We start from the raw sequence: 12793 nt of genomic DNA, 5'->3' as shown, positions 1-12793 counted from the left end.
TTTGAGACAACAGTTCACTCTTGTCATGCAGGCTGGAGTGCATGATCTTGGCTCACTGCAACCTTCACCTCTTGGGTTCAAGTGATTCTCCTGCCTTAGCCTCCCAAGTACCTGGGATTACAGGCACATGCCACCATGCCCAGGTAATTTTTTGTGTTTTGAGTAGAGATGGGGTTTCACCATGTTCGCTGGGCTGATCTTGAATTCCTGACCTCAGGTGATCCACCCCCATCGGCCTCCCAAAGTGCTAGGATTACAGGCATGAGCCACCGAACCCAGCCTACAGTGGTACCTAATTTTTTTTTAATGTTAAAGGATACCAATTTTCTTTGCCCCTCTTGCACTTGCTCTAGAGCAAGTTCCTTCTCATCTTCAGATTTAAACTTAACTGTTGCTCTTCAAATGAGTGACATTCGGTGAAGAACATGTCTCCCCACTCTAGTATTCTTTGTTTTCAGATTATTTAATAATTTTTCCTCCTTGCTTTCCTCTCTCAAATATAATAGCCATAAAAGCATATGTGACTTGTCCGTTGCAGATTCCAAGAGTCTAGAACAGTATCTGATGCACAGTAGGTACTCTATAAACACATATTAAATGAATAAATAAATGAACTCTATAGGACAGGCAGAACGCATAGTAATACTCAACTTTATAGAGGGATACAATGAAGTTTAGAGGAATGCCAGTGAAGTGTGGCTTCACTTCTGCAGTTCGTACATGGCTGATCCAGAACTCAGACTGAGGAGGTCTTACTTCCAAACCTATGTCTGTTACTAAGGTGAGCTTAGGACTCTATTTAAATAATTTTAAAACCACAACTTTTTTGCCTCACACTGTATAAGACATAAGATTCTTTATTGGAGATGCTATAATAAGTGATCAGATTTAGCTGCAACTATTTCATTGCATGGGATAGTATTAGAGGTAGAGGTGGGTTTTGGACTTCTTTTTTTTTTTTTTTTGAGATGGGACACAATCTCAAACAGAATAACAGTCGTATAATCAGGCTTCCAGAAGTTGAGTATATTATGATTGACAGCTTATCTTGTTTCTTATCTTCCTTAATTATATATTTAATTCATAAAGCCAAAATATTACACATAGAGATAGAGATGGAATGAGAAGATGGAGACCAAAAGTATTCTCACTAAGTATATCTTATTTGGAAAGAAGTATTCAGTAGATGTACTAGAAGAAATAAAACCAGGACAGCACATGATTGTTCACTATTGTGTCTGGCAAAAGACTGAAGGGCCGTGTTGGGACTGAAATCCAACCCATGTTCTGCTTGCTAAGCCCTGAGCCTTGGAACAGAGCTTAATCAGACCAGAAGAAAGATTTCATCTGTGAGCGAACACCTTTGCTTAGTTTGCATGAAAGTGCCCAGTGTGTTTAAGAGGTCCTAGTTATAAGTTTTGCATCTCAGGTTTTGAGCTTGTTCCGCCAGGTGCTTGAAAACTACATCCAGGAAAGGAATAGGGAAGATGAATACAGAGCAAGTCCTTCAGTGGGAGGATAGAGCCAGACCCTTTAAAACTCCAGAGCTCATCAAACCTAGAACTCCCAATAAGTCAGAAGACAGCACTCTCAGAGGCCAAATTATTATCCTCAGTCTTGTTCAAAGCACTTCACATTCCAATTGAAATGGGTAGGTGACATTTCTGAGTTGGGTACTACCTGGAATTTGTTTGTTTTGTCTTGCATTCATATTTATGTGCCATGTCCACTGGGCTCACTAAATATTGTTATGTTGACTTGTGTCAGAAGTTCATTGTCTAGCTGGGAAATGTTGCTTATTTTAAGGTAATCTACATTGCCCTGACATTTACTGAGCTTTTGTTGCAATGTAGATAATTATCGCACACACAGAACATCTCAGCAAATTTTTGTTTGCTTGTACCCACTTCTCTTGTTGAAGGGCCATCTGGGGAAACCACATTCCTGTTTATGCATCCTTTATAGTTCTGTAGCCTCCTCTTAGACAGGATATGCAGATAAGGCTGAAGAGATCATCACAAAAAGTCTTGGCTCTGCCACTTTGTGGTGATGAATTTGCTGATGGGTCATTCACCTTCTGAGCTTCAATTTCCTCAATTAAATGTGGATTCTGCATTTGTCTGACTTACCTATCAGGTAGACTGTGGGGGTCAAACTTAAGATGTACAAAGAAAACTTTTGGAAGTGAGCAAGTTTTTAAAACAAGTCTAATATTAGTTGTGATAGAGGTAACTTTCTTGGAAATTATACCTTTTTTCCACATAGACCAAACTGTGTATCTTTATATTGTGAATCATCCCCACATGAAGTCCACTGTGGAGATATTTAAATTTGAGGAACAACAACGTTCTCTGGTATACCTGAAAACTATAAAACACGAACTTCTCAAAAGGTATGGAATCAAAGTATTGTATAGTTCTATTTATTTTGCACCTCTGCTGTGTGCTTTGTTTTCTTTGGTTCAGCAGGTTTTCTTAAACTTTTGTTTTGTAGATTTTTTTCTAAAGCTTTCTAATGATTCCCATGGTGACACTTCTCAGCATCTTACTAGAAATTGCTGTGTTAGGTATTGAACATGCCTATATTTTCCAACATTTTGAAAGCATTTTAATCCTATAAAGGTGCTCAATTAGATTCGCAGCTCTAATTCCATCCTCTTTACCACAGCACCTCAATACCTACTGTGGGTCTCTGTTTAAACACCTACATCCTTTTTTGGTTGTCCTGATAGGTTGTGTTCTGTGAACCTCACCCACTGGGTGTTATAACCAACCTCCAGTTGGGTCACTTCTTTGTTTCATTACAGCTTTAAAGTAGAATTTTCTTAAAAGCCCGTGGGCACTTATAAAAATTACATTTGTTAAATTGATTATGTGGCAGGCACTATGTCAGAATACTTAATTTAACTTAATTCTCATAAAGCCTTTAATAATAGGCATGAGTAAGCTAAGACTTAGAGAAGGTTTGGGTTAGGTAACTTGCCCAAGTCACACAATTTATAAGTGGCAGAAACAGGGTGTAAACCTAGATCCATCTGAATTCAAAGCTGAGCTCTCAATTGCAATGATGAACATCTTTCTTGCTGCATTCATTAAAATAACAAGCTTTTCAGTGGAGAGGCTACCTGTCTGAAGGCTGTAGCAAACAATAAAGAATTCATCTTTCATCAAATGAGCTTAACACTAAAAAACTGGCTCCAAAACAGTAAACTGTTCCATAGAATAGATGAATAGGAAAAGAAAAGAAAGTTCATCTTCTCTCTTTCTCAACATCATATATTAATTTCTCCCCACAGAATATGAGGGAAACAAATGCAGAGGGTAGAAGTAAGAGGGGTTCAAGTTATTGGACTCTGCTCCTAACGCACTGTGCTGGGTTCTCAGGCCATACTGGAGAACAGGACTTCCACAGGGTTTCTGGGAAACTGTGGACAAGTCACTTAACTGGTGCCTCAATTTATTCAGCAAAATGGAGATTCTCATTTGCCTGGCTTACCTAACTGGTGGATTGTGAGGATCAATTGCATCCTGTAGGATCTCACAGGAAGAGTCTCCAAGAAAGTGCAGTCTGAGGGCACACCTGATATGTGGCCACTTCATTAGGGAGTACAGTCCCGAGAAGCAGACTTGAGGAACCAGTGTGAGGCAAGGAAGGGAGAATGTTTTGGGTTGAATTTTGTGCCCACCTCCCCTCCCCACCAAAAGATATGTTTAAATCCCAGCCATCACCTCCTCACTCCGAATAATGACACTAATTGGAAATTGAGTTACTGCAGTTGTAATAAGTAAAGTTATACTGAAGTAGAGAACTGTTAATGCAGTAAAACTTGTATCCTTTCAAGAAGACAGGCAGATATACAGAGGGGCTGCCATGTGAAGATGGATACTGACATTGGAGTGATATATCTACAAGCCAAAGAATGCCTGGGACTACTGTAATGCCTTGCTGGAAGAGGCAAGGAAGGATCCTTCCCTAGAAACTTCAGAAAGAACATGGCCCTACTAACAACATGGTTTTGGATTCCTGGGCTCCAAAACTGTGAGACAATACCTTTCTGGTGTTTTAAGCCACTGAGTTTGTGATTCTTTGCTATGCCAGCCCCAGTAAACACAGACAGTGAGGGAAGTCATTATTAAGCCAGCCACTGCTAAGTGCAACTAACTGCTTGAAGTCATGGGCTTATCCTCTACTAATCAACATAAGCTGCATCTGAGGACAATCTTATCAGGGAGAGAAAGGGAGAAGGGCTTATCCATAAGCCCCATCTCCTATTAGTCAAAGGTTTGCCTCAAAAAGCCTTCACTTTCCCACATTCTTTGTTGTTGTGCATGTGCAAGTTAAGTTTTGTGGTATCCTATGCCTGAATGTCAACATGGAAGTCTGGAAGTGGGAGGCAAGAGGCCCACAGCAGGCATAAGCTGAGGCACTGCTAGGCTGCCCCTTTGGGAAGTACTTCAGACCTGTGCAGAACTGTTTGAGATAACAGCAGCTGGAACAAGGTAGGTGAGGCTACGAGGATCTAAAGAGGAGCCTGAGGATACCCTGACACACACATTGATAAGCACTTATAAGGGGGCAGAACAGAGAGCTACAAAAACAAATTGTGAGGCAGTTTAACCTAATTTATGGTATCAGACAATACTTTTTGGAGTAAGGAATGTTTAAGGAGATGTACAACAGGTGAGTAGTCCAGTGACCTTGGGAAAGTCATTGTATGTCACAACCTCAAAGTATTTCCTGATTCATCCAAATTTTCCTCTCCTAAAATTAAATCTAAAAATATTGTGCATTTTTAATGCATTATTTTTTCAAGTCACTTTTTTTCTTTTCGAAAATAAAAATGACTTTGTTGTTCTTACTGGTTGTAAGAATAAGACTTGCTGCATTTAAAAATGTTAATGGTATTAAGGAACGTAAGAAAGAATATCACCCGTAATCCCATCTACTCAGAGAAAATATAAAGATCCAGATGAACTGGGTTATGCTATGATAACAGGACAGCAAAACCCTAACATCTTGGTGGCTCACAGCTGCCAAGGTTTGTTTTGTTTTCTTACTCATGCTATGTAACCAGCATGAGTGAGAAAACAAAAGGTGATGTAGGAAGTCAGTTTTATATTATCCTCATTCAGAGCCCTAGGGGAACAACAGTCTCTATCATCAGAAAAGTTGCTCATTACTGTGGAAACGTGAGGGAAACATGGTGAAGCAAGCACTGGTTCTTAAAATCTTCCATCCACAAGCCACTCACCTCATTTCATTTCATTTCATTGGCCAAAGCAAGTCATATGGCTGTGCCTAACTGCAAGGGGATTAGGAAGTGTAATTCCTGAAGGAGGATAACCATAGCTATCAGTGAACTACACTACCACTACCACAGATAACCATGATCAACATTTACAAGTAAACAGATTTTGGAGTTTGAGGTTTATTTGTTAATGTATTTTCACTGACTTCTGTGAAAGGGAAGAGTAAAAAATGACAAATGGCTAAAGAAAACTCATTAGGGCAATGCAGAATCATGAGTTTCTGTGGAATTCCTTAATCTATACTAGTTTATGTGTCCTCTTTCAATATATATGTATTTTTTACCTCTTTCAATATTGATGAACATATTGGTCTATGTAGAGATGAGTGATTTTGACAAGGATAAAGAATAAATACTTCATAGGTCTCTCTTTCCACCTTTCTTTCACTTTAGTGTGAATGATATTGTGGTTTTTGGACCAGAACAGTTCTATGCCACCAGAGACCACTATTTTACCAACCCCTTCCTGTCACTTTTTGAGATGATCTTGGGTCTTCGCTGGACTTATGTTCTTTTCTACAGCCCAAGAGAAGTTAAAGTGGTGGCCACAGGATTTTCTTCTGCCAATGGGATCACAATCTCAGCAGACCGAAAGTAAGCTCTTCTATACATTTTTCTGTCCTTTGCTCTTGACATTTTGGTGGACTTCTTTCCTTAGGAGATGATTACTTCCTTAGGCTTACAAGTGAATATATGTTTGGAGGGATCAGTCATGGCCAGGATTCATACTAAATCTGTGATCCTAAGCAAACTATTTGTTTCCTTGGATTTCAGGTTCTTCCCAGTTAAAGGAGAGACATGGGCTTAAGGATATAAGGACCTCATTCCAAATTTTTACATAACTCTTGAAACACACTTTCTTAACACACTATAAAGGAAGATAAATGAGCAATACGTCTGCCCCTTATGAGGCTAGAAAGTATTTAACCACTTATGCTAAGTTCAGTTACACAAAAGCTCTTAGGAGAGAGGGAAGTCTACCTTGGATTGGACATAGGGATTGTATAAGTTTGAGACTTATTGATTTACAACAGCAGACCATTCAATGAGAAAATCCTATTTTAAAAGCATGAAATTTTATGAGAAAACACTTTTTAAAAGTGTTTAAAAATTGAAGGTTGTTTTTTTTTTAATAAAGAGGAGTACCTTGAATATTAACATGTAAATTTGAGATAATGAACAGAAATGATCCCTATAGAAAACACCTCTCGGTGTCCTTCCTCTTTTAAAATATTGTGATTGAACTTTATGGTCATATGGTCATTTATTTTCAAGAGCTAGATTTTAGAAGTATATACACTTTTGGCCTTATAAGAGATCCATTTATCTTCATTCAATTTAAGGAAAAAGTTGTGACTTCAAAGTAATAAGAATAAGCCTACTATATATGTCGTCTAGAAACACCAGTTTCATTATAGTCATAACTCATATTTAAAACCTGTTTAAAGCACTTAAAGAATATTAAAAATAAGACTCCATTATCTTCTTTTACTTAAAGGATTGAGTTTAGACAAGGATTGCAGTGGTACTTTGAAGGAGTGTGAATTTTTATACCTCTTCTCCAAAATAAAAGTGAGTGTTGTCTCTCATTACCAGTTGCTTATGTGTAAATGTCATTTACTTCAAAGGTATGTCTATGTAGCTGATGTCACAGCTAAGAACATTCACGTAATGGAAAAACACAATAACTGGGATTTAACTCAACTGAAGGTAAAAGTACCCTGGCTGGCCCACACAACTTGACCTCTTACCTGAGTCCCATACTTGACCCAGGAATGTGCTCCTTGAATGAGGAAAACATGGCTATTCGAGAGCAATGTCAGTGAGATTATGCATGCGCTTCTAAAATACAGAAGCAAAGCCCTTTAAAAATACCAATTTTAGGTATCAGAAGGAACTGTAGGGGTTGTGGGGATGAGTAGGGGCAAAAGCGAAGAATGGTTGAGACAATGTCTTTACTACTCCCTCTTTGTTGGCAGGTGATACACTTGGGCACCTTAGTGGATAACCTGTCTGTCGATCCTGCTACGGGAGACATTTTGGCAGGATGCCATCCTAATCTCATGAAGCTGCTGTTATATAACGCTGATGACCCTCCAGGATCAGAAGTAAGTTCCTATACCTCTCTGAGCTCACAGGCAAAGCTGCAAGAACAAATTCACTGGGAAGATTTGGCAGAATTTAAGCAGATCACATTTGGTGTTATAGAACTAAAGAAATTCTATGTATGAGAAGAGTAAAGGTTTTGACAGGCAGGGAGATAACATTCATTAATTCTTTTAGGCTACCATTAACTCTTCAATAACTCTCGCTATTAGGAATAAAGGAAAAACATAAGCTCAATTATTCGAATTGACCCAGATTGCCATATCATATTTCCAATCAGGAGAGAGGCTCTGAGCAGGTCTTGCAGTTAGACAAAGAGAGTTATATATGGGACCATCTTCTTTCACACTGTCCAACATGAAGCTCAGATAAAAGGATTTAAATAACTGTCATCTCAAAATAAAATGAGATTTTGCCTGCAGGTTCTAACATATATGATGGTATTGAAAATTGTCTTATTTTAAAGATGTTGTTTGTGTTATTTAAAAATATATCTTCTAAAACAATAGCCTAAGCCATTGCATTTTCTACATTAAAAACAACATTATAAGATACTGCATTTTCTGTGGCACTAAGGTTAACAATTTAAAAACTTTTAGTGAATTTATATAGAGCTATAAATTCTAGGCACACATACTCAGAGATTTATTCATAAAAATTTATTGAGTATCTGTGTTGTGTCAGACATTGTTCTTTTGCTTAGGATATATCAGAAAAAATATACACGGATCCTTGATCTTAAGAAAGGGAGACAAACAATGAATAATAAGTATAAAAAATAAGTAAAAATTACATAGTAAGTTTGAAGATGGCAAGTTCTATGGGAAAAAAAAGCTCAACAGAATAAAGTGGATCAGGATTGCTGTATGCAGAAGGATGAAAAAAAAGCTCAACAGAATAAAGTGGATCAGGATTGCTGTATGCAGAAGGATGAGCAGGTCCTGCTACTAAAGTCAGAGATCAGGGTAGGCCTCATTGAGATAGTACAGTTTGGAAAAATAAAATGTGTGAATCCACATTTGGGGATTTGGGAAACTGAAATTCAAATTCAAACCCAGTAATTGGTCTAGTGGGTAAATTGGGACATACAGTTATTCTACTTCCAATATTGCTGTTTTTCAGTAAAAATGAGATTTTTTTTTATTTTTATTAATGTATTAGTCACAGCTTCCTAAAAAGAACACAAGAAATGTAAAAAGAAACAAAAGTCCAGCCTGAGTCTAGAACCTGAAGAATTGTTACCCTAAACTAGGAAGCAATCCTTGCCTCAGATATGTACCCCCTAAAAATGATAGACAAAACTTTCCTTCAGGAGCCCAACCACAATGCCTGTTTTAAGGAAATGAAATATGATACATAGGAAAATTGGAAAATTGTTTAGGATCTTTTTCATATCTCTATTTTCAAGTTGAATTATTTTTAAAATTTTAGATAAGACTTATTTTTCTTCACAATTAGTGACACCTTTTACTTCCAGTTGAATCTCGTCTTTCTTACATGAAATCAAAGCTTAAGTATTTTTGTTTAACAAACCTGAGATGAAGGATTTCCTTTAAGATAAAAACAAAAAAACAAACTCTATTCTAATACGAGGTATCAATGTAGACTCATGACTCATAAATTTCTAATTGTTTTCCTTTAATTCCTATCATATTTTATTTGTGTGAACTTCATCCAGGCTATTGGAAAGCCTGAGTGCTTAAATATATACAGATTAGCAAAATTAAGTGTGTTAATCCTGGGATCAATAACAGTACTAGGCAGTGATATGTCAGACGGAATTCCAAAGTAGTTTACATTATTTACGCTTTATAGCCACTTTGTAGATGTGAAGGGGCTCCAGCTGTGATGACTGCTGTCTCACCAGTTACCAGGTTGAGTTGGCTGGATAACTGGGTGTTTCTTCATTATTTTGTCCTGTTTCTCTTCCCCATACTGTAATCTCAAAGGCAAGATACTTCCCACAGAGGGAGGACCACTATCCATTTGAGAACTAAATAACAGCATCCACTGGGTCTTACCTCCTTCTGTAAGGGATGGCTGCACTGTCAAAATTGTGTAAGTCATCCCTGAGGAATTTGGCTAATGTCAGAAAGCCAGTTCACTTTGGTGCATGGATAACCTTATGACATTAGTATTTTCATCAGAAAAAGAACAATTTATTGTAGATATACAGATTTTTAGCTTCTGATTTCTGAAAAATAGATTCATCCTGAAATGTTTGGGAAGGACAACATCATGAAACAGCCATTTGCTCACATAATATACTAATGAACGATCTTTTCTTGACAGGTACTTCGCATCCAGAATATTATGTCTGAGAAGCCCAGGGTGAGCACCGTGTATGCCAACAATGGCTCTGTGCTTCAGGGCACCTCTGTGGCTTCCATGTACCATGGGAAAATTCTCATAGGCACTGTATTTCACAAAACTCTGTATTGCGAGCTCTAGACTCTAGATAGTCAAAAAAAAGTCTACATGTTTGGCAAAAGTAAACTGATAATTATATGATAAGTGGAACTGTAAATAAATTGCAAACACCGACCAGTGTGTAGCTTTTCTTATGGATAGAAGGAGCAGACAGAGATTCTATGATAGCCACCAAATTGCAAGTCAGGTTACTGACAGTTCGACGAGAAGCAAAACTTTGCAGCTCTTTGTTAGTACCCCCAATATTCTTTCTACAATAAAACATGTGGACTATGTCCAGTGAGGTCTCCCACTCACCTAGAAGCCCTTGGAAACTGGGTCCAAGTTACCTCCTACAGTTTTGATGTTCTGGGACTCCTACAGTCTAATCCAAGAGAAAAGCTAATGTTCAAGTATTTACAACCCCTGTTTCTCCCCCGAGTTGTGCTGGGCACAGACTGTTAATTAAGTGTTCTAGTCTGCAGATAAAGCAAGAATCAGCATCATGAGACTGCCCAAAGCCCTTGGAGCTTGGATTCTCTAAGGGTACAGACACATAGGAAATCAGGTTCTGCGAAATCTGACAGTTGGGCCTCAGAAGCTACCTTAGGGCAGGCAGGGCTTATCTGTTCATCTGCAATAGGTCCTTATTTGTATTGATATGTGTATCTGAAGTATAGTTGGCCCTCTATAACTGCAAATTCTATGTCCATGGATTCAACCAATGAGAGATGGAAAATATTTGGAAAAAAAATGGATGGTTGTATCTGTACTGAACATGTACAGACTTTTTTTGGTCATTATTTCCTGAACAACACAGTATAACACATATTTACATAATTACATGATATTAGTTATAAGTGATCTAGAGATTACCTACATAGGGGAATGTACATAGATTATATGCAAATACTATGCCATTTTATATCAGGGACTTGAGCATCCATGGATGTTGGTATCCATCAGAGTCCTGGAATCAATCCTCATTGCTATGGAGGGACAACTGTTTTGCTAACCTACTGGACTCTGAATCTTAGATGAAGCCTTAAGGCAGTTATCTTTGACTGCTTTTAGCTTACTCTTCTGATTAATTCAATAAACACTTATTAAGCAACCTCCAGTAAACTTGGCCCTAAGGAATCTGAAATGAGTAGAATGTTTCTGGCCTAAAGTCCTGTCTTAAAGACCAACCCTAAACTTAATTTGATGAGAATGAAGAGAAGTGTCTCTTTTTTGGTCCAAAACCAGTATAACCTTTAGCAGACAAACCATTAATGAAAGTCAGAACACCCAAGCATCTCTCTTCCTTTTTTGTGCCTTTTATTCATGAGTGGTTGGTTGGTTGCTTTTTCTCTTTTGGGGATGTGGATTTGGGGAGACCACTTTATATCCTAAAGAACATTTCTCAGTTATATGTATGTTTGCTGAAAAGTTTTGCAGGGTAAAATTCTCCTTTTCACAGCTTGTAACCCATTGTGATTTTGACTTTAAGATTTTGTAGTTTTCATTGTTTCAAACAGAAATAAACAATCAGCAGAATGCTATAGTCAATTATTAGATTTTAAATTTCAAAAGCCTAGCTATCAAGAGGACACAGAAAAAAGGAAATTAAAGATGTAATTTAAGAAAATAAATAGAGTCAGTTTTGAAGAATATAATGGTCTTTGTTTTAATCCCTAACCATCACACTTACTATATTAGTCAATGTTTACCAGACTAGGGGAGAATAAAGAGAGATAGTAAAAGACAAAGATAATTTAGATGCTGGTAGTTTCCTGAGAATTGATCCTGCTCTGCCTTCTCAGGCCAAGTTAGAAAGGCTGGGGGATAAAACCCCTCAGGAAATTTGGGTGATCTGATTGCTGAGAGACTAATGTGTCCTTTCACTGGGAGGACCTGGGAAAGTCACAAAGCCCTAGGGATTCTCTGTGCTCAGCCTGATGAAAAAATAGAGAAGAAATGCTAGTGTAATTTACTGGGGATGGCATCACACTTGCACTTGAACTTGGAACAGAAACAAATTTCCATGTGCCCAGAGGGGTATGGGGGTCAGCAGAGAAAAAACTGATAGACTTAAAAAGGTCTTGCTGTCAGGAAAAATAAAATAAGTAGTCATTTGATTCCAATGAAGATCGAAGTTTAGATGGTGATATCAAAGACAGCTACCTCTCCCATGATGCTTTAGCTCTCCCTCCTGGAATTTAGAAAAAACTTCCGGGATTGGGAGGGGGCTTTGGAATTGCCTTGTGTATTGATTTGTGCTTCCAATCAATGTGTGGGGACTAAGACATAAAATTACATGAGGCTATGGAAAAAATAAGATCTGATACACTTTATGGTTTTAGCTTTTTCATAATTGCAACAGGACAGACTGGAAAGGACTTAGTTTTTTGCTAATGGACATGTGATTACAATCTTTCATTGCTTGTTCTGTGGCTAAGACCAACTGGATATTAAGTTGGCCCTCTCCTGGGGATGCCAGTGGAAGATCCAACATAATCTCTTTTACACTTTGCCCCTGTTCTTGCTCCAAGTAGGTCACTCTCAGCCTTCAGCTACTGGGATCCCCTCACTTAGTGTGTCCTCCCCTTGGGAGAGGCCCTGGCAAGATGGTTGAAGCTTGGCTTTTTCCTGGAGTAAGCAATTTAGCCATTCTTTCCAAAGGATAGGAGCATTGATTGCCCACTATCATCCTCTCTTTGCTTTGTCACCCCCCTTCAATAAGTTTTTTCTCCCCTTCCTAGAGAGGCACAGGTTTACCAACAGGCCTGCTGCCTAGACAGTTATCTCAACCAATTTCCCTTTGCATAAGCACTCCCAATCTTTATGTGATTATCTTGAGCCTCTTCCTTCACTTGGCTTGGGAAGGAGAATTGCTCCTCACAATAAATACTGCATTTTGATAATTCATTCTCTTCTCTTCCCTAGTCTTTCTGCTTAATTATTAGAGATATGAATTGGGAATACAAG

At 38.1% G+C, this 12793-nt stretch overlaps 1 protein-coding gene across 1 annotated transcript in view; it reads left to right on the top strand.

Annotated features, from left to right (window-relative positions):
• The window catches only part of PON3 (paraoxonase 3), a 27617-nt gene extending 17017 nt beyond the window's left edge, over positions 1 to 10600 (top strand). Inside the window, exons 5-9 of the mRNA XM_017525155.2 lie at positions 2266 to 2392; positions 5702 to 5902; positions 6937 to 7018; positions 7288 to 7416; positions 9707 to 10600. Coding sequence (XP_017380644.1) covers positions 2266 to 2392; positions 5702 to 5902; positions 6937 to 7018; positions 7288 to 7416; positions 9707 to 9865 — 698 coding nt within the window. The 3' untranslated portion in view covers positions 9866 to 10600. The remainder of the gene's footprint in view (positions 1 to 2265; positions 2393 to 5701; positions 5903 to 6936; positions 7019 to 7287; positions 7417 to 9706) is intronic.
• Positions 10601 to 12793: the final 2193 nt, after the last annotated feature.

Source organism: Cebus imitator, unplaced genomic scaffold (assembly GCF_001604975.1).
Source record: "Cebus imitator isolate Cc_AM_T3 unplaced genomic scaffold, Cebus_imitator-1.0 Scaffold37, whole genome shotgun sequence".
NCBI lineage: Eukaryota > Metazoa > Chordata > Mammalia > Primates > Cebidae > Cebus > Cebus imitator.
This window is presented reverse-complemented; position numbering and strand designations above follow the sequence as displayed.